This window comes from Brachyistius frenatus, unplaced genomic scaffold (genome assembly GCF_029030835.1).
Source record: "Brachyistius frenatus isolate BFR_SWC_R1_liver_20210118 unplaced genomic scaffold, ASM2903083v1 Contig_55, whole genome shotgun sequence".
Classification (NCBI taxonomy): Eukaryota; Metazoa; Chordata; class Actinopteri; family Embiotocidae; genus Brachyistius; species Brachyistius frenatus.
In genome coordinates this window covers 2,574,012-2,598,915 of record NW_027210654.1, presented here as the reverse complement: position 1 = coordinate 2,598,915, position 24,904 = coordinate 2,574,012, and the positions used below count along the sequence as shown (strand labels likewise).

The 24,904-nt window shown below is 40.9% G+C and overlaps 4 protein-coding genes across 5 annotated transcripts in view; 3 read left to right on the top strand and 1 right to left on the bottom strand.

The window, feature by feature from the left end:
* Nucleotides 1-15: 15 nt before the first annotated feature.
* LOC138624830 (lathosterol oxidase-like) lies at nt 16-3,719 on the bottom strand. Its single transcript, XM_069705370.1, has 6 exons — nt 3,469-3,719; nt 2,283-2,498; nt 1,956-2,088; nt 1,718-1,818; nt 633-761; nt 16-509 (listed from the first exon to the last, which is right to left on the bottom strand). Exons 2-6 carry the CDS (start codon nt 2,490-2,492, stop codon nt 240-242), a joined length of 843 nt encoding a protein of 280 aa, XP_069561471.1. The 5' UTR covers nt 2,493-2,498; nt 3,469-3,719; the 3' UTR covers nt 16-239.
* A 3,756-nt stretch (nt 3,720-7,475) lies between these two features.
* Nucleotides 7,476-8,406, top strand: mt2 (metallothionein 2). The gene is made up of 3 exons (XM_069705369.1): nt 7,476-7,593; nt 7,737-7,802; nt 8,164-8,406. Exons 1-3 carry the CDS (start codon nt 7,569-7,571, stop codon nt 8,253-8,255), a joined length of 183 nt encoding a protein of 60 aa, XP_069561470.1. The 5' UTR covers nt 7,476-7,568; the 3' UTR covers nt 8,256-8,406.
* A 678-nt stretch (nt 8,407-9,084) lies between these two features.
* On the top strand, nt 9,085-10,248 carry steep1 (STING1 ER exit protein 1). Its single transcript, XM_069705368.1, has one exon. The coding sequence runs from the start codon at nt 9,225-9,227 to the stop codon at nt 9,900-9,902; it is 678 nt and encodes a 225-aa protein (XP_069561469.1). The 5' UTR covers nt 9,085-9,224; the 3' UTR covers nt 9,903-10,248.
* Nucleotides 10,249-13,520: 3,272 nt separating this feature from the next.
* nup93 (nucleoporin 93) overlaps nt 13,521-24,904 on the top strand; it is a 30,348-nt gene continuing 18,964 nt past the window's right edge. The window contains exons 1-3 of one of the 2 annotated variants that reach the window (XM_069705365.1): nt 13,521-13,627; nt 14,555-14,737; nt 15,611-15,728. In XM_069705365.1, the coding sequence (XP_069561466.1) occupies nt 14,559-14,737; nt 15,611-15,728 (297 nt within the window). In that variant the 5' untranslated portion in view covers nt 13,521-13,627; nt 14,555-14,558. Of the gene's footprint in view, nt 13,628-14,554; nt 14,738-15,610; nt 15,729-22,276; nt 22,669-24,904 lie in introns of those variants that run through there. The other variant, XM_069705366.1, reaches the window with a different exon arrangement.

Sequence of the window (24,904 nt, the reverse complement as noted above, 5' to 3'; positions counted from 1 at the left end):
ATATTATTCATCGCCTTTTTAAAAATGTTTTATTCTATATTGTAAGACTTGTTCCAACTAAGCAGAAATGTATTTTTGACGTTTGTAATAACATAAACGGGAAAGAGTCACATCACAAATGCCTTGTCTTTTATCAGCATGTTGGCACAATCAGGAGACTGACGGGGGGGGAATTACTCCATTACTCTTTTGATAAAACATAAAATCCTGAAAGAAGAATCCAGAGTGTAGCTCCATCATCACTGTGACTTTGCAGCCTCTGCCACGAGCTTGCGAATGAGGTCATGAGGACCCTTCCCCAGCATCGCTGAGGGGTGCCGGTAGGAGCCAGCCAGGCGATCCCAGAGTGTGAAGTACTGTCCGTAGTTGTAGTTGAAGTAGAGGTGATGTTCTACGTGGTGAGCAGCTCCGTTGATCAGAAATATCAGGGGGCCTGGGAGGCGGTAGTCTCCGTCATGTATGGAAATGGTCCAGATGTTGACAAAGATAAAGAGTGAGAGGTAGACCACCTGTAATGGAAATAATTTAGCGTTGCAGAGTGTGAGCGTCTACAAAATAATCCAGTCGAAGTGTGGTGAATAACACCTTTGTGCTACCGTAAATACATTTCCTAGACGATAAGTAGACGCTACCTTGTGGAGGGGGAAGATGAAAGGGTAGACGTGGTAGGGTAAGCTCTGCAGGAAGCCGTCCAACGGGTGGAAAGCATGGCTGGCAAACGGTGTGGGGATCTTGAATATGTGGTGCTGTTTATGTAAGTGCTGAGGAGGAGAAACACCAACGGTCTGAATGTCAGGAGTGTTTTAGTGGAAAAAATACACGAGGTAAAAAAGTGTTCTCGTAGCTGTACGCTAAAATCAAAATAACTAACTACGATGGAGGAAAGTCATGTTCTGTAATTATTCTTAGGAAACTTGATCATCTAAAGTGACCATTCAAAAAAAATAGATGTATAAATAATTTACAAGAATTGATTTGTCGTTCAGATATTGAGATCAAACTGGCCAAAAATAGAACATTTTCTTATTCATTCTTATTAATTTCTTATTTCACCAAGTAGCTGAAAAACTCTAGAAAAGAGTATTCAGACCGAAATATAGAGGTGTATTGTTAAGGAACATAAAAACATGGCGAGTGATGACACTGGTAAACCAGCAGGACAGAAACTACAAATATATGACCAAAGAAACCGATAAAAGCAATGAAACTCCAGGAGCTGCTGCAACATGTTTCCGCTCTCTGGGCTTCATCTTGGAAACCACCTAGTTGTTTCTTTATTTGTTAAGCTTCTTGACGTAAACCTGGATTAAAAGATTTTTTTTTTTTGTCATTACTAAACACAATATACTTTTCCCTTACCGCCAATAGTGTCTTATTTACACATCAAGCAAACATGGCTCAACATTCGCACTGATTTTGAGTTTTGTTTATGTCCACCCCGCAAAAGTAAATCTCATTTAAGCTCTTGTTTTGGTCTCCACCAACTCCAGATGGATATATAGTTGCTAAATGTTCCACCATGAGAGCAAAAAAAAAAAAAAAAAGAGCAGTGAGAATGAACCGAAACAACAAGCTGAAAGACAATAAAACGGCCCAGTGAACTGAGGGGAACTGTAGAGTCGGGTGATCATTCTTTGTGGGATATTTTCATGCATTGGCAACATAGACTGATAGACTGCAGCAGCTTAAGATTGGGTATAACCATGTTGGAGCTCACCCTGTAAACGCTCTTATGGTGCAAGGAGCGGTGGATCCAGTAGATACACATGTCGGTGAAGAACAAGCAACCAGCGATGCTCACGAACACCCCCGGCCAGCCTGAAACAGAGAGGACTATTTTTACAACCTCTTTCATAAATGTCTGTTGCTTTCACTTACTTTTTATTCGGTTAATTACAGTTTGGTAACATGTCTACTTATCTGGGATTCAGGATTTTAAATAACTGTTTTCTCACCCAGGGAAGATTCACTGATGTTGTCGAACAGTTTGCTGTGTCCTCTGACCTCCCAGAAGAAAACGGCTACAGTGGGAAAACTCATCCAGAAGATTGAGACAGTTCCCAACTGGATCTCTTTTCTCACTTGGTTCTGTTTTTGAATCAAAGAGACAAAGTTAGGATTTTAGGAAAGTGTGGATTTATGAATTTATTTATTCTTTAGAGTTATCTTAAATAATAATTTAAAAAAAACAATGGGGTCATTTAAGAGTTTATATCTTCCAATTTATTCACTGATGTTTAAACCACACTAATGTGAACACGCGCTCCATTAAAGATTATTACCTCAATGAACAGTGGATGTTTCATGAGTTTATGGTCAAACACATAATAGAAGTTGAGAGCAGCGAAGCACAGGTAAACCAGCAGCGCTCCCAGGTTGGTCACCACCCACAGGCTGATCATCTGGCGCAGAGCCCAGCGCTCGGGCCACGAGGCCGGGTAAACAAACGGAGTGAAGACGTAATAGTCAGCTATGTTCAGCACATGATCCATGGCAGCCTGACAAGAGAGGAAAATGTAGAGTGTGACCCGTCTGGCTCGTCACCGTCATGACAGAGCCTTTTTATGTGAGGATGCAAACTAATCACAGAATCAGGGACAATAACTGTCAAAACCATGTACATGCACAGGTTGTTATTCTTCTGTGTTAGCAATTCTTTCTTTCTTTGTGAAGCCTATTTGAAAGGCTCGTGAATCCCAATCTGAACTGATTAGATTTGCAATTTAAAAACACAATGTTTGTACTTCACAGTAAAATCTGCTTCAATAAAATCATCTTCCAAGTTATTCAAATAGTTATTCTGTACTACATGTCTTCCATTGAGTCAAGACAGACAGCTCATGTAAACATTTAAAATCACAATGAATAAAAGGTGGAAATAGAAGGACAAAAAAAAAAAAAATCTAATTTAAGCAACAGAGCTGCACATCTGGCTGCTGTCCTAAATCAAGTCATGATACCAGTTGGATTAAAGCTCTAAACTGCCGCCGCACCTGTTAAAACTTAAAATACTGAAATGTTCCTTTTCGGACGTTTGTTTTAAAACAAATTGTTAAAGTAAATACTTGTTATCTGGACCTTTGTTGCAAATCACACCAGCAGCCACAGTCCACAGCTCTGAATTTAATGTTTGACCAAATTCCTGTTTTGTTTCTGCGCTCATCAGTTTCTGCTCCTTGACAGATGAACCTAATCAGACCGTTCAATCAGTGATACCCAGTGATTAATGGAAAACAAACAGGAGCAGCAGCAGATAACAATGATTCAGTGCAGGAGAGTTGCCTTCACTAAAAAGAAAAGAAATCACACGTACTTTATGCATTTTCACCTCACTGTCAGATTTATTAAAACTTCAACGATTTCAGTATACATCTCAAGAAAATCAAAACAACTTTCCAAATGTTATCTGAATCAGGATTTAAAAGACAACGACTTCATTACTGAATTGGTGATTTCTGCTAAACTGACCTGCTTTAGGACGAGCGCCACACGTCAGATTTGCGCGAACCTTCCTAGAAAGTCCACATTCCTTCACACAGACAGCGTGTGCAGCAGCATATCATCTGTGACTGAAGACTTGAGGTCTGCCGGAGCAGCGGCACACTGCTGACATGAGGTCACCATGTGTTCCAATAATATTTCCACAAATTTAAATAACGAGGACATAAGATATTGTCGTAAAAAATACCACAAAATAAAGTTGGCAACTCAGCAGCTCAGCAGCAATGAACAAATTCCATTTCGTTGAAGATAAAGCTCTACTTTATTTCTTTTTTCTTTTCTTTTTTGTGGTAGCTGTGTTGAGGGGATCCAGGGAGACAGACAGACGTGAGTCCTTTTGGAACAAGATCCCAGCATGCTCAGCAAATAACCAGGAGCTCAGTGACAGCAACAGACTTGATCTTGCAATAAAAAAATTTACGGTTTTCAGTGAAGTTTGAGTGAAATATTTATCTTTTTGCTGTCAGATAGCTGATTATATTCCCGGGATGCAATATGACTTGTTATACATTATTTATGTAGAAAAGATGAAACAATCTCCTATCTAAAGTCTTTATCATTAAATAAGTGATCTTAAAATGCCTCTTTACCACTGAACCTTCCACTGCTTGTTCAAAATCAGTTTTAATGCAAAATAAAATCCCCTGCAAGCATAAACACGTCATATTTTATAGTGGCTGTACCCCGTCCCATGCTGGGCTGAAGGATCAAATTCCCAGCTGAAATGTCTGCCCTTTAAACACACACACAAACACACACACACACACACATACACACACGCATCACATACAGATCCCACAATGAAGCGATGGGACTCCAATCAGGAAAAACATGTTCAACACTTCATGATCACAGAGCATCTCATCAGATCTATGGAGGAAATGAGTCCACACCACAGATCTGCACACACACACAAACACACACATCTCACACACCCACGTGCACACTGTCACTGAGCAAGAAATCGAAACCACAAAGAGGACTTGGGGATCTCTTCCCAGAATAAAGAGGGCAGCACCTGCACACGATCTGAACAGGATGGCGAGCGTTATCGTGCAGTTCACGCTCTACTTTTCCCTCATGTTTAACGTGTGTTCATTATTGCATTAAAAGTATCCGTAATGTGTTGCATAGTTTCTGAAGTGTCAGCAGGCAGCAATAATCTGCATTGATGTGTTTACGTTCTATGTATTTTTGTTTTGATTTTAGTGCTCCTTCAAAGTAAAAAATATAAATGACACTACATGTGCTGCTTGTATCTTGCAGCCGTAGCTCAGTTGTTTCATGGATAATGCTTTTTTTTTTTTTTTACACATACTATGACCAAGTAAAGCTTTCTCTGTCTCCCTCTAGAGCTCTCTATCACTAACAGCACCTCTCTGGGCATCTGTTTCACGTCTTTTTCTGAAGTTTTATTGGACATCTTTGTCTACTTTTCATGGTTGTCACACTCAGTTTCCCAGATAAACAGAGTAAAGAACTGCAGATTAGAAAAATCTGAGATTGAACACAATATATTCAAATCTTTTAACCAAACAGAAGCATTCATAAAGAAGGGGTAAATGACAAATGAATGCCTTTGTGTTGAAGTCTTTCATTCAGAATCCAAACTGAGTTTTAACAGACAAAATAAAGGGAAGTGTTGTTGTTTTTTTAGTGCCCTTTACTCTCCAACATCATCTTCAAAAAAAGAATTGTCATCATGACAGCTGAGTTATCATGAATGACTGTGTCTGGTCATATAATCAAAACAGCTGATTGAGCAGTCAGAAATTATAGAAAGTGAAAGATGAATGCAGAAGTTCAGGATTGTGAAATCACTAATCCAAATTATCACCTTCTTAAATTTTCCTGACATTTTCACCACATTATTTATTGTGTTTTCAACAGCCTATTTGTTGTTTAAGAAAATATTTTCATCACAGTGTGATATAATCTCTAAAAACTGCACTTAAACTGGTTGAAATAATAAAATCCGTTGTGATTGTATTAAAAAAAAAGAGAGGAAAATCATACATAAGTGTCATTTATACACTCCTCTGTGTAATTTGGTGTCTATGGAGAACGTTTGATCGTATTTGTAATTTAACATAAAGATATGGTAGTAGGTCAATTCATGTGCATTCATCCCATGTGAAATGTGATTTAAGTTTCATGAATCTTTTTTGGTCCGTTAATTAACATTTTTGCTGTTTCCACAACAAAAGCAGCACTCATCTCCAAATCTCCCTTTTCACTCGTCACACTCTGTGTGTGGTTTACACGGGTCACATCCCATCATGACTCAGCTCATTATTTGTATGGGAAAACGCTCCGGTGCAGACGGACCGTGGCGAGCGCAAAAAAAGGAGACAATGCTGCCTTCAGGCTCCCATCACAACTTGATCAACCCACATAGCAAACTCGGGATGTGAGTAGTCTCTGTTGTCAAGCAGCTTTAAGGGAAAAAAAAAAAATACAGACATGGACATAAAAGTATCTGATGTTATTGCCAAGGTGAGAAATACAATTTCTGCAGACTACTGGATTCAAAACAACAGGGAAATAATGGCTCACTAGTTTTGCTGTGACTGACTGCTTAGTTTCATCATAAAATGTACATAACGCCGGCAAATAGTGATAATAAAATTCCTTAATTAAAATAAACAATAATGTCGTAGGCCCTTTTGCCGCATCAAGTGACTTCCCACGTGTTATTTGCACGCGACTCTCACTCCAACTTGGTATTTCCTGCAGCACACGGCTCGTAAAGGCAGCACAGTACAAACTCCTGTTGACATAGGGTTTTTTTTTTTTTTGCTCACGAGCAGCGGCCGAGTGCAGAGCAGCGTGAGGAAGCGGAGAAGCGACTCACAGCAGGCTGTTTCGTACCGTGTGCAAAAGACCCGAAAAACATCCAGAAACGTTACAAAAAGAAGGATTGTTTTAATAATCTCTGATCTGAAAATACATGTTTATCTAAAACGACCGAACCTCACGCAATAAAATAACATTAATCCAATTTACAGCAGTCTAATCCGGAGACCAAATTAAAACATTCAGACTAAAAAAAATACATGAAAAAAAATCAGTAGATCTCTGGATTTTTAGAAGCCTTCAAAGTGGTCACGTGGTAGCCTGGATTAAAAAAAAAAACAGTTTAATATTAGTGAATTATTTATAAGGATTTATTGGATAGCCGGTTTTATATTTAGAAGCAAACCTTCCGGAAAATGTGAGGCTTTCAGAATAAAAGGAGAAAATTGTAATTCTGTAAAACGTTAAAGTAAATAAAATATACTGTTTACTGGGTAAATATAAGCATACATTGTGATTAGGTCATATAATAGTCTCTACAATAAGGCAGACATATAGATTTTATTTGTGGATTTTGTTCTTAGATCAAGTTTTAAGACAAAATATATACGAAAATACTTCAGCCTAAATGATATCTCGAGTCTTTATTCTATAACTTCCTCTAAATAGGCAAGTATTGCCCTTAGTTTATAAATTCGTGTGCAAAAAATGTGGTTCCACGTATTGACCCGTGTGCACATATGAGGGATTCTGACCACATATATATATATATATATATATATATAAAGGACATTATAGTCTCACGTGGGACTCATAAGACATTTAGTGTCCCCCATATATCCGAAAATGAAATCAATCTTATAGTGAACACTTGCAATGACATATCCTCCTGTGTAAATACGTTCATTATTCCGGGGTTGATTTTATTTCCCGAGGGACAAACAAAAAAACAACAACAAAAAAAAACAACGGGGGTCCCGTGTTATCACGTAATCCTCGGTGAACAAGCCAACTCGTCCTCGCCTGGGAATCTCTGCTCCGGCTGCTGGCTGGTTAACCCAAGTCGTGTGCACAAGCCTCTTTGTAATCATCTACTACGTGCCTGCGTGCAGCGTAACAGGCGCGTTTTGCACCCGGTTCTGTTGTCCCCAGGACGCTATAAAAGCAGCCGCTCCTTCGCCATCAAAATCACAACACTGACCTCGACGAGGACACGCAGACGACTCTCAAACTCTCGTACTCCGAACACGAACAAGCCATCACCCTGCAAAATGGATCCTTGCGAGTGCTCCAAGAGTGAGTAGTGTTCTTCATGGTTCTGTTATGTCTGGCGGTGAACATTTCTCGTAGCCGTGGTTGGTTGTTTGTCAAAGGGAACATGTGAAACTGATCTGGCTTGTCGTCTTTTTTATTTTATTTATTTTTTATTTTTTTCTCAGCTGGAACCTGCAACTGCGGAGGATCCTGCACATGCACCAACTGCTCCTGCACCACCTGCAAGAAGAGTAAGTCAGATTTCCTGTGTAACAACCCGAGTAATTATTGGTTCTTCTGAATTATTTATAGAGCCTAAAATCTCATCAGCATTGTAAAGGTAGTCTGGATAATGATTTTTCACCTCCCAGGATTAAACGCGGGTGACACTAATCATTAAGGCGCCTTCACGTTAACTATGTAAATTCGAGTTACTAAACCGACTGCGTTGCCAAAAGCTCTGGTCTAAATATGTTAACCTGATCTCTCCGTTTTGTTTTCCCCTGTACCTTAAACAAATATTTGTTTGTTTTGCTCTTGATGTCTGATTTGTCCTGGGATTTTTGGCGTAATCCCGGTTGTGTGTCACTCATCGCCTTCCTCTCCTTGCAGGCTGCTGCGCCTGCTGCCCATCCGGCTGCACCAAGTGCGCCTCTGGCTGCGTGTGCAAAGGGAAGACGTGCGACACCAGCTGCTGTCAGTGAGGAGTCTGCAGCATCTGCCCTCCTCTGCCCTCTGATGGAGCCTTAAAAAAAAAAATCAAAAAAAAAAATCATTATATCAGTTGCACATGTCTCAAATAATTCCCTTTTGTACGTGTCTTCTTTGTTGAATAAACATGCTTGATTAACACAACCTATGTGGCTCTGGTTTTGGTTTTACGCTTCCAATGCAGGGTGAAGTTTCAGGGTTGAGAATCTAAAATCAATGTTTGACATTCAAGTGTCAGCTGCTGCACCGAGGTAATTTTTTTTTACCAAGGTCACTTCTCACAAAGACGGTTTAAAGCTTAAACTCAAAGTTCCTTTGACAAGGATGCACTTCAGTCCAATTTTTTTTTAATAACCTGGGGAGGTGATTCTGTTTACAAGGTGCAGCGTTTCAATGCTTTCTGAAGGGCTTGGGTGCTCTGGAGCTCAGAGGACTGGATGGCAGTTACTTTACTATGCACTCGTACTCACCAAACATTGATTAAAAAAAAAAAAAATCTCAGTGAATCTGTAGTAGCTGAGTGGTTTTGATACTGCACCTAAAGCAAAACTCCTGCAAAGTAGAAGCTCGGGGATAAAATGTGGACCTCCTTTAACTGCAGGCTTACTGGGGTGCTAACAAATGCTTTAAAGTGTTTTTAATTAAGCAAAATTGTCTTTTTATAAGATTCATGTTGTGCAGACTTGCGTGGACTTTGGAATGTTACAATAATGACTGCAATAAAAAAAAAAAAAAAAAAAGGGTTTATTTTGGCCTCTGCGGAACTATCCAACCAGGCGGAACTAACGAGCCACTTAGGTTTCTGTGGGGACCGGTAGAAGTGACGCGCACAGGAAACGCAGCCGCTGTGTCTTGTGTTCGGGGGTAAAACTTCTACCGGAGGACTCCACCGTCGTCGAAGTACTTCAGTGACGCCATTTCGACTGGACTTATTACTAAAAAGAAGATTTAAGTGAGCGAATATGCCGAAGGTCGTGTCCAGGAGCGTCGTGTGCTCGGACACGAGGGACCGAGAGGAGTACGACGACGGAGAAAAGCCTCTCCACGTCTACTACTGCCTCTGCGGGCAGATGGTCTTGGTGCTGGACTGCCAGCTGGAGAAGCTGCCCATGAGGCCCCGGGACCGGGCCCGGGTGATCGACGGGGGGAAGCACGCCCACAAGTTCTGCAACGTGGAGGAGGACGAGAACGCGTACCTGAAGAGAGCCGAGGGCGTCGAGAGGCAGCACCGCAAGAAGTGCGGCAAATGCGGCCTGCTGCTCTTCTACCAGCACCAGCAGAAGAACAGCCAGGCCACCTTCATCGTGGACGGCGCCGTGGTCAAGTTCGGCCAGGGCTTCGGCAACACCAGCGTCTACAGCCAGAAGCAGCCGGAGGCCCCCAAGAAGGTCCGCGTGATGATGACCAAGCGGACCAAAGACATGGGCAAGTTCAGCTCCGTCACGGTGTCCACCATCGACGAGGAGGAGGAGGAGATCGAGGCCCGGGAGGTGGCGGACTCGTACGCCCAGAACGCGAAGGTGATCGAGAAGCAGCTGGAGAGGAAGGGCATGAGCAAGAGGAGGCTGCAGGAGCTGGCTGAGCTGGAGGCCAAGAAGGCCAAGATGAAGGGCACGCTCATCGACAACCAGTTCAAATAGAGGACACAAGACCGGGGGGGGGGGACAGTTAATCTGTGGACAGTTAATCTGTGGAGGGTCCTGCTGGCTCCGCAGACCTCCTCTCCCCTCCTCGATTTGATGGAGAGGAGGTTAAAAACAGGACTTGTTGAATGTGTGCAGCGGTTGCGTGTTTTGATCGTGATCTTTGTGCAGAAATGTCAGATGTTTAAATTGCTTTCTCATGTTATTTTGTATAAAAACGCACACAAAAAAGGAAATACTTTTGTTTTTTGGTTTTTTATATATATATATATATATTTTAAAGAAGTTGTAATCTGTGTCATATATTCTCCAGGATGTTTTGTAAGTCCTGCAGAAGTCTTGTGACTTAAAACAACAACAGGACTTTTATCAATGACTGATTGGGTTTTGTAAGCAGAGCTTACAAGAGCTATGGCTAAAAAAAAAAAATAGTCAGCAACTAGTTTTGATCATCAATTCATTCAGAATATCACAGAATAAAAAGCCTTTACTGTCATTGTATTGTAAAAAGTCTTTGATGAATAAAAACATATAAACATCAGGATTAATGTGATTTCTTCATGTGTAATTTGCACATAAGTTGGCAAACTTTCCTTTGTTGTATTTTCAGATGTGAAGATTTGAAGCTCCTCTTTGTTTTATTTGATTCTAATCAAACTCAAACAGTTTATAGCAAGAAATCGCCTCCAGTTTATGGGCTAATTTATTAATTCATTCATTCATTATGAAACTACCACAGTAAAAAAAAAAAAACTGTTATTAATGGGTAATCCAAAAATATGAAATTGCTGCAGCTTTAAAAATGGGATTATACTGTCACAGCATCGTTACCCACGGAAGATGTAGAAAAAGATCAGATCTAAATATAAACATTAAAAATGGTTGAAGTCGGTCAGCAACTATATCGACAGTATTTGAACGTCTTGATTCCTGTGAAGGTTTGTTGAGATTAGTTATTTTAGTCAAGGGATGTGAATTTTCATGATTTATTCAAACATAATCATGTATATCTGATGATTTATTTCAGATTTACATACTTCTCAATGGGTATTTAACTGGTAGAATTTCTTAAAAAAAATTTCCCCTCGGGGATTAATAAAGTAAATACCTACCTAAAGCTACATTATAAGCTTTTTGTTTGCATTTGCTGTTAAAACATTTATATAATTTTTTTTTTAAATGACTATCACAGTAAAAGAAGAATGTTTGAGGTTTTCTGTGTCAAGACAGTGATTCATAAAAATATATTTATAAAAATAAATGTGGGTCAGCTTGTCAGACCTTTAATTTAAATCACAAAATTAAAGGACAAATCAGGAGAACAATGGTTTTTTTTTTAGACTGAGGCACAACTTGGAAACAGCTGTAATGTAGAACCAGAAAGTTTTCATTAATGCAGACGCAAGCTTTTGTTTGTTTAATGGTGATGTAAAAAATGCAACTTCAAAATGAAATGGCTTCAGAAATTGCACAGAGAAACACTCAAATCAAACTGTTATAAACCATCAAGAGAGGAAAAAGCGCTCAGCGGAACTAATACAATTAACAATAGCTCAGTTTTATTTACAGTGACCTCTTAAATGCAATGAAGCAATTTCCAAAGTTGTATTTTTATTGATCACACACACGTGGCCTGACAAAATGTCACAACATGGTCGTTTTTATGGTTTTGCGATGTGTTTTTATGACCTGTGAGGTTTTATTATAAGTCATCCACAGTGATTAAGGTCACCGAGCGATCTACGGGGCAAATATACAAGGCTCGTCACACAGTTAACTGGTGATTAAAAAGCCCTGAAACCAGAGCATGGGTGCTCTGCTGTGCTGCACCTCCCTGTCTGTCGCCTGTATTGTATAACAGACGACCCACTCGGACTCACTGTATTATACAATGAAGCAGCTCTGGGGCTTCACATGACCGGAAGAAAGCCATTCATCAACCATCTGGTCTTTGGGAGTAAATAGGCAGCCAGTGGTTTCTTCTTATGAAGCAACAGCGAGGCTTAAAACAACAACAACAACAACAAAAAGCTTGTTTTCAGAGACGTGACACAGATAACTGGTATATTTAGGCTCAAAATGTGTCAATATTATGCACAACAATACTTTAATTGTAAAAAAAATTTTACATTTTTTTTTATCTGCTCTCTGGAGCCATCTGTCTATAAGGATGACACCATTTCTCAACCGATACTATACGTGAAACAGGAAGTGGTGTTTTGTTCGCTAATTTCACAAGTGAACAAACATTTCAATTTCACTGAACTCCTTTGACCCCAGTGTGTTGGGTACTTTACCTCTCAATAAAAAGGTCATTTCACGTGACCGGGCTGCCAAATAAGTTGCTTCATATGGTTGCCCTGACGTTTTTAGGTATTTAATATGTAAGAATTCATCTGAAAGCAAAATTCTTAAAAGACAAAAATCCTACGCAGAAGATGTGTGAGCATGGCTGAGTGTTAGAGTACATTTTTGAATCAGCTTTTCACATGTTTTTTTCCCCCCCTGCTTTTAACTACATTTTGTGGATAGAGGAAGAAGGATTTATGTTGCTCTGAAGGACACTGAGTATATTAGTCCTGTTCTTTTAGTCAGACTATAATGATCAAATCTATTTCATTTGAAAAGAAGTATTATAATTTTCCTTACCAAAGAAATATATCATGTTTGGCTATTAATGTAAAAAAAAAAAAAAAAAAAGAAAAGTAGTCCAAAACCTGAAGCCACTGTTGCTGACATACTGTCATTTGTACGCTTCTCTGTTCTGATTCTGTTGAAGCTTTTCTACCTATTTAAATGGGAGTTTTTCCTTTCAACTGTCACTTGTGGGAATTGCTGAATTGTTTTTCTCTATAATATTATGACGTTCAGTTGTAAAGACCTTCCCATGCCGAGTGCCCTGGTATGACTTATGCTGTGAATTGGTGCTATAAAAATAAAATATTTATATTAAGACAATAAAATGAAAGATGAACTAAACCCCGGAAATGATACCGAAAGGACCTAAACTATGATGGGCCTGTTTCGGTTGACTGACATAATATAGGTTTTGACGTTGCTCTGCTGTTTTAATGAACTAAATTTACAGTTTCCTGTTGGACGGTTTCGTCAGAGTCCAACTGGCAGAGATTTAAAGGTGGAAAAGGTTTGTATAAATATTAGGTTAGGTTAGGTAGTTACTTTATTAATCCCCAAGGGGAATTTTTTTTCGCTACAGCAGCATACAGAAGCAATAAGATAATAATAGAATAATAGAAAGCAATAAAATAGCAGCAAAAAATATAAAATATAAAATGCACAGTATATACAGTGCAGTATATATCTATATATATTATATAGATATATTATATATTATATACAAACAACAAGTGTTATTGTTGTGTGATGGATTTTGCCAGAGGTGAGTTATTGTACAGTCTTATAAATATTGAAAAATAAGGTTTTCTCCCCACAACATAGTATCCTCACGAAGTCAAGACGTTACACACGCTGGCGCAGCAGGTGGCGACGTGCATCTTTAAACGTCGGTTTATTTACCCATTATTAAAACTGAAGAAGAAGAAAAACATCCGGCACGGACCAGGCGTTCGTCCAATCAGAATCGGCTCCCAGAATTGCCGGGGCAAATGACAATACCGAACAAACCTGAGCGAGAACGAGTAACTTTAAAAAAAAACACTCACCTGAGGAGCGCAGACAGGATCACCCGCCTCATACAACAGGTACTACACGCGCGCGTTTTCATCCGGGTGAAGAAAATATAAATTTAAACTTTTATAAGTCAACGGAGTGAACGTTTAGCAATTTAGCTTGCAGGCTAACCGTCGCTCGCCATTCATTTTGAATTGAGGCTGAACAGCTGCACGCTAACACAGCTAGGCCGGAAAACAGTCCACACGTGTGTTTTTTTTTAATGTTTCCCATCATGTGCAGTTAAAAGCTGCCAAATCAAATATCACGATCTTTTTTTTTGACTAAAACAACAAAAAAATACTTTGATATCATTATAACTTGTTGGCGCTTTCGCCAAATATTTACACAACGAGATTTTGGATGAATAATCATCAGTAAATGTGGCTCTGATGACTAAAAGAGAGAAATAATCGCGCTGGGAAGAGGCTGGTAAATCAGGATGTTATCCAAAAATCCTAAATCCATATCCAGATTACAGAATATCAACATATCCCTCATCCCTTGTAGGTGAAATTCATTTTTAACTTGCAGTTTAAGTCAGCTGAAACTTGAAATAAACATTGTTAGAGATGAAATCCAGTTATAAACAGTTCACTGACCTGGTTAATCATCATTACTAGTGATAAATTAGTCCTCCCATGTGTTTTTGTTCAGTTGGTTACTCGTAGCTTTGATCCACCAGAATATTTCTCGCAGCCTCGGGTTTTCTTCGCTGCTGTTTTCAGCCTGGAAACGCTGTAAACAACGACGTTAATGCTCATATGCTTTGTGATGGGCCAAACTACAACAGGTGTTAATCTTCCTGCCAACTGAATTGTTGATCAGGAACTTTGGGTTATGTTTTATTTTCCCTTCCAGGTTTGCCTCTGATGACATCTGTCAGATCAATTTACGTAGAAATCACATTTACTGTCTTTGCATTCTCTCATGAGCGCTCTGTTTCCGTCTCTGTGCAGCGGTATGGATGCAGAGGGTTTCGGGGAGCTGCTGCAGCAGGCGGAGCAGCTGGCTGCGGAGACGGAGGCCGTGTCCGAGCTGCCGCACGTCGAGAGGAACCTTCAGGAGATTCAACAGGCCGGGGAGAGGCTTCGCTCCCGCACCCTGACCCGCACCTCACAGGATGCTGCAGACGTAAAAGCGTAAGGAATATTCTCCACGTAATGTTACTGCCATGCATGTTCGGTAGAAATAGATTCTTGCATATTAGAAATCCCCTTTTTACCATTTGACATGGTGCTTTGCTGATGGAAAACTTTTTTTTTTTTTTCCAAAAATGGCAAAGAATACAGATTTCAGTTTTGGCATCATTTTTATATTTGGCTTGATATTTAGAGTCCTAAAGTGGCCATCAAACCAAATGTAGTATATTTAATTGCCAGTATAAATTAAATATGAACTACAACAACACTTTAAAAAGGGATTTTAACTAATTTTTTTAAATGCCTTAAAACAGGCAGCCAGAGGGTCCAGTTCAGCCCGCCGGATGACTTTGCTAAGTGTGAAAAGTACAGAAAGATATAAATTGCATTTCTATGAGAATATGGAGGTTTATGAGTACAAACGTTTTGTAGTTTTTTTTTTTTATCGATCCAGTAATTGCTTCAAAAACAGCATTAATGCGACGTCTGCTCCGGAGGAAGAAGCGCTCGCAGAGAGCCCAGGCAGATGAACAGTGGGCTGATATCTGAGTTTTTGCTCTTTATGTTTCTAGTTTATTATAGAAAGACCTTTAAAATAGGGTTTATCATCCAAAAACCTTCACCAATGATTTAAACAAAGAGAAATATTGTCGTTATTATGCTATGATTTTACTGGTCTTTGAGATCAAAGCGGGCAGTATGTGGCCCCTTCACTAAAATGAGTTTGACACCCCTGCCTTAAAATCTAACTTTATAAAGTCTGTGGATCGGACCTGATCTGTAACAAAGCCTTTGTGTGCCCTCTAGTGGTTACTGAGCACAACTGCAGTTCTTTGTCAGTTTTTCCTCACCACCTTTCTGTCTCACTCTCAGGTCGATCCTCCTCGGTTCCAGAGGTTTAGACATCTTCCACATTTCTCAGAGGTTGGAAAGTCTGAGTGCCGCCACCACCTTCGAGCCCCTGGAGCCGGTCAAAGATACTGACATACAGGTATGAATAACATAACAGCCTATGTGTTCAATTAGCTGCTGGCTAGCTCCGAATGCAGGCTTGTGATACTTCGATTGATTGTTCCACTAGAGGAAGACTTGTTCCTCTAGTAGAGAGGTTTTTATGGGCCGCAAACAGACACAGTGCATTAGCTCGCGTTTCGGATATATAGCGGCTGGTCTTCCTCTATGAAAACATCTTTGGCTGAGCATGCACGGTTCAAACACTGGCTTACTGAGAGACTTCAAATTTGGTTTTTGGGGCCAAGGTCTGGAAATAAAGTTAATTAGCTCCAGATGATAAAAATCTGCTGGTTGTCCCCAGACTAAAAATGAGAAGCCTGATATAGACTGAACATCAAAGTGTGTTAGTTTAAAGCTAAAAGTGTTTGAAATGTATTACCAGATCTGCCATTAGATTCGAGGGGTAACAGATATATGTACTCAAAGGCACCTCAGTCAACTAAAAGTTCCTGTTTTTGGTCATTGACAATATCAAGGTCACGTTGTGATGACGCTCTTCAGCTCGGGTTTGAGCTCCGGTGCACTTCTTTTGGTTGTTTTTTTTTTTTTGCACATACTTCAGGGTGTATCTTACCTCACTGGACTGAACTGTGTGTCGGATTGACCACACTTTGCACTCTACGCAGTTCGTATCTTGTCACGTCTACTCGGGTGTTGGGAGGAAATTTAGTGTATCTGAAACTATCTCGTAGGCGGACGAGAAAGAAATTCAGGCGCTGTGATTTCGGTAAACATTTGTTAGGTCTGAAGTTTGAAAAACTGAATAAACGTGGAGGTGTGGGGAGTGAGACAGAAGACCTGCGCTCCTCTCCTTTTACTCTGGCCTTGTGGCTCAAGGCTTCATCTCGCTGCTGCCGGCATGAAACATCTGAATCTGAAATCAAACTGTGGACGCTCAAAATGTCTTGTGGGTAAAAGCAGATATAAGGTTTTTTACCTGAAAAATGATATTCTGTAACGGGTCCTGCTGCATTAATTTTAATCAGCTGTGAGTCTGACAAGGTTACGGGAGTGCAATATTAAATCTGTGAAGTATTCTTTTAAAATTGGGTTACTGGATTTATTCTTTCCTTCCTCTGGCTTCTCAGAGAAGTTGCTGCATTTCCCTGAGCTCCTGTCTCTCTCTCTCTCTCTCTCTCTCTTTTCCCTGATTAATCCTCCCTCTATATCTGTCCGTCATTCATCTCCTCTGTTACCTCTCGTCCTGTTGAGCCATAGATATGACAGCAGTTTAACGCCATCTCTTTCTTCGTCCCTTCATTTCTGTTTTTCTTCCTTCACCGCTGTCCGGCTGTCAGTCTTTCACATTTTTTACTTCTCCTGCTCATCGACATCTCTTTTATTCCTCTTGGTCAGCCGGATGTTTGCTGGCCTGGGTGGGTTTGACTGACTGACTGGAAGTGCACTTAGCTGTTGGCAGTGTGGGGGTGAACACACACACACACACACACACACACACACACACACACACACACACACACACACACACACACACACACACACACACACACACACACACACACACACACACACACACACACACACACACACACACACACACACACACACACTTCCTCCCCCTCCCCCTCCTCCCAGGCTTTTGCTCTTTCCCCTCAGCGGTCTAGAAGAAGATGGTACATTACAAAGTTTCATTTTGGAGGAAATCCAGTCGAAAAATTCAGCTGCCGTTTTCAAAGGCAAAACCACAGCTCCATTTAAACAATCAGATTCCAGGAAATGGTGCGAATAGAAGGAAGGTCAGCAGAGAGAATAGCATTATGTTGGCATTCATCTTTTCAACCAGTGTATTGATTAATATTTTATGTGAATAACTGTTATAAAATAACTGCACATAATAGTCTTTTATAGTGGGTTTATTTCTTTGTGGCAGGAGGGCCACAATATTGGAAATTTTTCTGAAATACTGAAAGCTGTTTTTTTTAATTTATACAAATTAACCTACCTTAACATACCTACCTCACCTATGTCCTCAAAACTGCCAATGGAGCTAAATCAACATCTCTTTAGCACTGTTATTAAAACTAAAAAGGATGAATACAGTTTCTACCTTCTGGTCACTCGGTGTACGAAACTATCCGGCCAGACGGAGGTGAGTAATCATTTAATAAGCTGTCTGCTGACACACTGGGAATTCTCCTTTAATGAAGCTCATGAGATCATATACAGTTGACTGTAATTTCAAATTGTGACTAATTGTGAGTCTAATCTAAGTGGGTGTGTTTGGCTCCATGACAAGGAGCCGCACACTTAAAAAAAACAAAAAAACAAAAACAAATTTGAAGCATGCTCAGGAGGCCCAGTCAGCCAGAAATAACGAAACAACAGGGAAATTCAGTTTGAAAGTAAAACCACAGAGGACAGACCGAGCCAAGTTTCTGCACTGCGGCTCCTACAGATCTCCATTTAACATCCTGCTGGGAGAGTTTTTAGTCACTTTGTGTCACTAAGTACGCCGAGGAGAGAAGAGGTTAATTGGTGCTGAGACATAACACGACATCAACACGGTACGTTGTTGGGGGAAAAAAAGACAAACCGCATTTCTTTACAACAAAAACTAGCATTGGAAGAGCAGTTTTAACACGTATATTAAAAAAAACAAACATGTGTTAAACCCTCCAGGATTGGTCATTCTGTAAAGACATTGGTCTAATAATTCGCTTTACTGCCCCCAGTGTCCAGTGAAACCTGACGCGTAGAGTTGAGAGATGGGAGATGGTGGCGGCTGCAGTAAGTGCTGAAATGGCTGAAACACTTCATATTCTATAACAGCTGATTCAACCCCACAAGACATTATAGCTTCTCCAGTTTATCTTCGCAGTATTGAACACACTATTTGTGTATTAAACACGATATTTGTTTCCCATCAAATTTCTGTCTGACTGCGTTATTGCCATAATGAGATCCACTGATTTCAAACTTTTGTTTTTGATGCCTTCAACTCCCAATTCTGATTAACAATCGGATATTATTTTGGTCTGTTTTGTCCTTATTTAAAATCTGTATACCTCACAGTTTGGAGCCTTTTTTTAAACAATTTTTTTTTTTAAATGTAACACGAGGCCGGAGATTGCTTTGGCACAAAAAAAAAAAAAAAATTGTCCGTCATGATTCAATATAAATAAGGTAATTTTGTGGAAACAATAAATTACATATTGACAGTGACTCGCACAGTATTCGCTGTGGATGTGTCACGTCGGCATGATATGTCTGATCTGCTTAAGAAGGCCAGCTTCTGGACCTGCAGTGATCCCATTAGGTCGACGCATCCCTGCCAACGTGCTTCAACTCGACTTCCGTGTGTAGCATTGTGTTAAATTTTTGGTTTAAAGGACGTGAGGTCACGGGGATGGGCATACTCAAAGGGTGATTGACGGGACACAAAGGAAATGCAAACGTGCTGCCATTATTTATGTGTGTGTGTGTGTGTGTGTGTGTGTGTGTGTGTGTATATATATATATATATATATATAAATGAGTATGTTTGCGCATGAGTGAGCTGCTACATCCCTCCACACACACACACACACACACACACACACACACACACACACACACACACACACACACACACACACACACACACACACACACACACACACACACACACATATCTCGTGGGCAGCGGTGTGTGAATGATGCGTCTGTATGGCTGAGCGCGAACTAGTGAGGATCTCACTATAGAAGGCTGTAAAGACGCTTCATGGAGGTGTACGCAGCATGTTGTGTGTTTTTAGACATCTCAAGACAGTCAGCAACTTATTCAAACGTAATAAGACTGAGTGTATTGATAAAATGAGAATATTTACTATCTATCTCTGGATATTATTTCTATATTTTTCTGTCTATCTCGTCAGTTTTTTTTTGTTGGAGTGAACACTTTGGAAAATGTAAATAGAAAAGAATTATTTATGGCCGTAGTATTAATGAATAATTAGAAGTAATTAGTAAGTTGTGTTTCTACACGGTCTAAAGGGAGAGTCATCAATCAAAAATATTTTTTGTAAATACAAACGTAATGTGTAATCTACTGTTTTAATAATTCATTATTTGTCAAATACAAATTTTAGCTTGACTGATTCTGGATATTTGGGGCTGATACCAATATGAGGGAGCACAAAAAAAATGATATTCTGAATATATCTGCTGATATTCGTTATACAAACACTCAATATACAATATGTATATAAACAGATTTTTTTTGCTGCCATCACTTAAATGTGGTCGAACGCTTTTGAAACTGGTGATAAAAAGACATAGTGGACGCAGGATGTTTTACAGTTTAATGTTTTCACTGACATCAGATCATAAATAACTTCAAAAAGAACAATTTCTAATTTACCCCAAGCCTCTTTTTCTACATTATGTTCTGTAAAAAAAAAGTTTATCGGTACATATCAACCAACATATACCAATACTATAAATCTATGATGGGTCCATATGAGCCAATATATCGTTTGGGCTTTAATGAAAAATGCCAAACATTTAATGATTGTTTAATTGTTTCGTTTGTCTTTATAAACAAGAGATCTGATGGCGTCACCTTTTATGAGCATTTTACTCTATTTTAGATTAATTAACATTAGATTAATGCATAAAGTACATTTTATTCCTCATCGTCCAACAAATCGGTATTTTTAGTTCAGTATGCCTGACGGGGATGAGGATATCATTGGTAGATTTTTTTTAATTTTTTTTTTACCCATCATAAATGGACAGGACTGCTCTCAATTTAAGCTATTGATCATGAGATTAAACGTAGAGCCGGTTTCTTAACAAATCCCTTTTTCTTTTAGATTTGAGGATTGGTTCTCGACACCCACACCTAAACGCTGCATTAAACGGTCGTGTACAGATTTGCCTCGCAGACTTTTTCACCACATCGTAGACGTCTTTACAATTAAGTGGTTCTCGTCAGCGTGGCGTTTCTACTGTACAGCATGTTCTTTGTGCTGGTTGCGATACCGCTGCGGGTCGGCGTTCAGCGCTCCTGCGCTTATTTGTTCTTTGTGTCATATAATATTGCACATAAATACATAAAGGAAGGAGGACTCGCGGACAGGAATATAGAGGAGCGGAAACGGGCAGAAAAGTGAAGGGGAATACCGGAGAAAGTCGATGGAGATGACACGAAATGGACAGAAATATTAAAACTGTAGAAGTGGAAGGCGGAGAGAGAGCAGCGCCGGTAGAAAAATGGCGACCGGCTGCAGTTTTCTGTGTCCTCGTCTCACTTTTCACTGTTCTATCTTTCTCTGCCAGCTCTCTCTCTCTCCATCTCTCTCTCTCTCCCTCTCCTCTTTTCCTCACCTCACTCTCTTTCAGCTGGTCCCTCTGCTTTCTCTCTCCCTTTTCTCTTTTACATTACCTCCGCTCAGATTTTTTTTTTTTTTCCTCTTTTCCTCCCTCTCCCATTTACATCCTTTCCCTGCCTCTCTTTTCTGTTCTCTTGCCCTCCCCAGCCCCTCACGCACGCACACACACACACACACACACACACACACACACACACACACACACACACACACACACACACACACACACACACACACACACACACACACACACACACACACACACACACACACACACACACACACCCCTCAGCACTGATGGCATGCATTCAGCGGATGCAGTTGGCTAAGCCCAGAGCATCTGCTGAGATACACGAACACTCCTGACATAGCTTCACAGGATGTGTGTGTGTGTCTGTGTGTGTCTGTGTGTGTCGTGCACAAGCTCCTTGTGCTGTGTCTGCACGCCTGTATCAGTGTCAGTCTCCATCGATTGCTGCCGTGTACAGTTTGCTTATGAATGAATGTGTATAGCAGGGATGTGTCTGCATGGGGGTTGCGTGCATCTTTGTCTGCTGCTGGCCGGCACACATAAATGCGTCTATAATGGCACGTGCCCGGGTGTGAATGAGATTCTGATATGTGCTATGTGCACAAAACTTACAGTGGAGGTGTGTGGATTAATACGCCTGCTTTTTGTGTGTGTGTGCTGTAATAGTCAGCCAGCATATAGGAATCCCCCCCCCCCATGTGCCTCCCAAACCCTTCATTAACTAAACATGACCCTTAAGAGCATGATTAGCCTCATTTCAAGACAGGATGTCGGAAGCCATCAACCGAGGGGGAAAAAAATCCATTACTATAATTGCATTGAGCTGAGGGAGGAGAGAGAGAGAGAGAGGGGGGGGGAGAAAGGGAGGATGCATAGATGGATAAAAAAGGAAGAAAATGAGTGGGACTGAGGGAGGGAGGAGGCAGAGGGCTGTCAGAGATGCTTGGATGAAGTGAAGGAAGGAGTGAGAGGGAGGGAGAGAGAGAGAGAGAGAGAGAGAGAGATGGAGGATGACGGCTGAGAGAGAAGAGGGGCGGGCAGGGGTGGGGGGGGGTGTCAGCTGATGGCAGGAACTGATATTCTATATGAATCCATAGTTCTTCTCGCGGTTTCCCCCTGTGTCTGAGCGCTCAGTTGGTACGGCCCTCCGACAATAAAACCACCTCCAGTGAGTCTTGATGTGGCACTTCCACTCGGTTCTCCGGCTCACACACACGAGAGAGTCACACCGGCCTGCTTTCCAAAAGGGGAAAGGCTGCAAGCGGACCGCCATGCCGGCTCGACGGGGGCACAGGGAACACGCCCCAGCATGGCGGCCACTGCCGCTGCCCCCCGGCACAACGACGACAGAGTGGGGACGAAGAAGGCGGAGGGGGGCGACGCAGGTCTCCGGGGCTGTCAGAGCCCAGGCACACAGGTGCAGACAAAAGAAACGAAAAACTATTTTTTAATTTTAATTTTTTTTTTTTTTTTTTACTTTTCCCTGTCGCTTCCCGTCTTCTCATCTGTCTGCCTGCCTGACAGACAGGCAGACAGGAAGCCTCGCAGCATGAGTGAGTATTGCCTATACACACTGATACGCACGCACACACACACACACGCACGCACACACACACACACACACACACACACACACACACACACACACACACACACACACACACACACACACACACACACACACTCACTCACTCACTCACTCACTCACTCACTCACTCACAGACAGGCATGTGCTTTGTCTGTCACTTTTTTTATCACTTGTCTGTCTTCCTCTCCTCTCTGATGGTGCTACATTATATATGTATGTGTGTGTGTCTTTGTAGCAGTGATGGAGATGATCGTATAAATTAACTGTTGGTGCGAGTCGGCAGATGTCCCTCCCCTAAATGAATTTACACACATACATTATATATATATATATATATATATATAAATATATATGTATATATATATATATATGTTAATTTTCTGTATAGATTTTTGGCACTCAGGAAGTGAATGAGTGAAGGGTGGGGTTTCTCTTTCTCGCACACACACACACACACACACACACACACACACACACACACACACACACACACACACACACACACACACACACACACACACACACACACACACACACACACACACACTCCGTCAGACGGTGGTAGGCTAATTATGTCACGGTCAAATGCCTCCTACTTTTACTTTTGACGATGACTTGCACGGCGAGCGGCGGCTTCTTCCCTTCATTTCCCCTTTAAGTGCTCTTCGACTGTGTCCTTATGCAGCCTCTGGATTCCTAGAGACCTCGAGATCTCTACAACATACCGCCTCTGTCAGCGGGCGATAGCCGTGACGCCACGTCAAAAGGCTGGAAAATCCGATGCTCTCGATTTGCCTGAATATACAATAAGATCACATGCAAGGCGTTCAGACAGTGTGACTTATCTTGACCGTGAGGGGCCCGTGTGCCGGCACAGAGAAGGAACATACGTGCACATGTGAACACGAGATACGCAACATTTTTAAGCATCGTTGTTTTTATCTGATTTCCTAAAATATCAACATGTTTGCTTATTGGCCCACAATTAAACGTATATTTTTTTTAATTCTTTTTTAGATACGCAGTCCACTGATCTTTTATAATATCCACACAATGGAGCTTCCGTTAGGTGTATTTTTTTTTTTTTTTTTGATGACAGACTTTCCAAAAACAATTGTGAGTGTTTCCTGATGTATCGGCGGTTATTAGATCATTTTCTGTGGCTGTGTTCCTCTTCCTGTAGAAGCTTCTGGGCTGTCTGGCCAGCAAGGCTGTGGGTGTTCACAGTGGGTTGCAGATCCCTGAGGATATACAATACTGGGGTGGGGCAACGGAAACGTGAATCTATAGATAAACCAACTGCCTCGCGCCGAATTGATCATTGAGAGCGATTATCATGCTTTTGTCTCGACTAAAAACGTCTTCGTATTTTCTTTTTAAGAATTTTTTTTTTTGGGGGGTCTGCGTGGCTCTTTAACTGTCTCTTAATTGCCTCTTCTCGAGTTTTATGTTTATTCTTTCCACTTGGGAATGAACGCAAGTAGGAATTGAAGCGCTGGTAGGGTTTTTTTGTCTGTGAAATTCTGGTACAGAGTGTCTCAGACTGAATAACATGCCAAGTCTGTCAGCTGTTCAGTACTAATCGAAATTACACAGCAGTTTTGATGTTGCCAACAATGATGTTGTGCCCGCTTGGGGTTAAAGCTTTGAAATATTCCTACATGTAAGTAAAACTGGTTAGTTTCTTCACTGAAACACGATCCTGAAGGGAGGAACAACATATTTTTGTCAGCAGCATTTTGGAAAAAAAACAAAACCTTTCTTTTCTTATGATCTAATAATGGTGACGTATCTTGTGCCCAAAGTAATTTTTTGGTCAATATTTATGACAATTTTGAGCTAAAAAGAGCATTTCGTTTGAAGCATTTAAATGTCAGGCAAATGGGACTTTTGGCCACAGCTGTTAGCGAAGTTGTCAATTTACATTTGGCACAAAAATGAATGTATAGGCAAAGTCGTTGGCAGCGCGAGTGCTGCTGGCAACAGGCAGCAAAATGACAGAGATGGAAAATCTTTGCCTCCTGTTGAGGTGGAAAAAAAATGCTGAGGCGACTCCCTGGAAGCGCCGTCCAGTGTTGGACGAATGGTTATGTGCCACCATTCGTTTTTGATACCCCCCCCCGCCCTCTCTCGTCCACCCCCCCACAACCCCACCCTCCTGTGTGTTTCTCGAAAAGATGTCATCTCATCTTCCTTTCTCC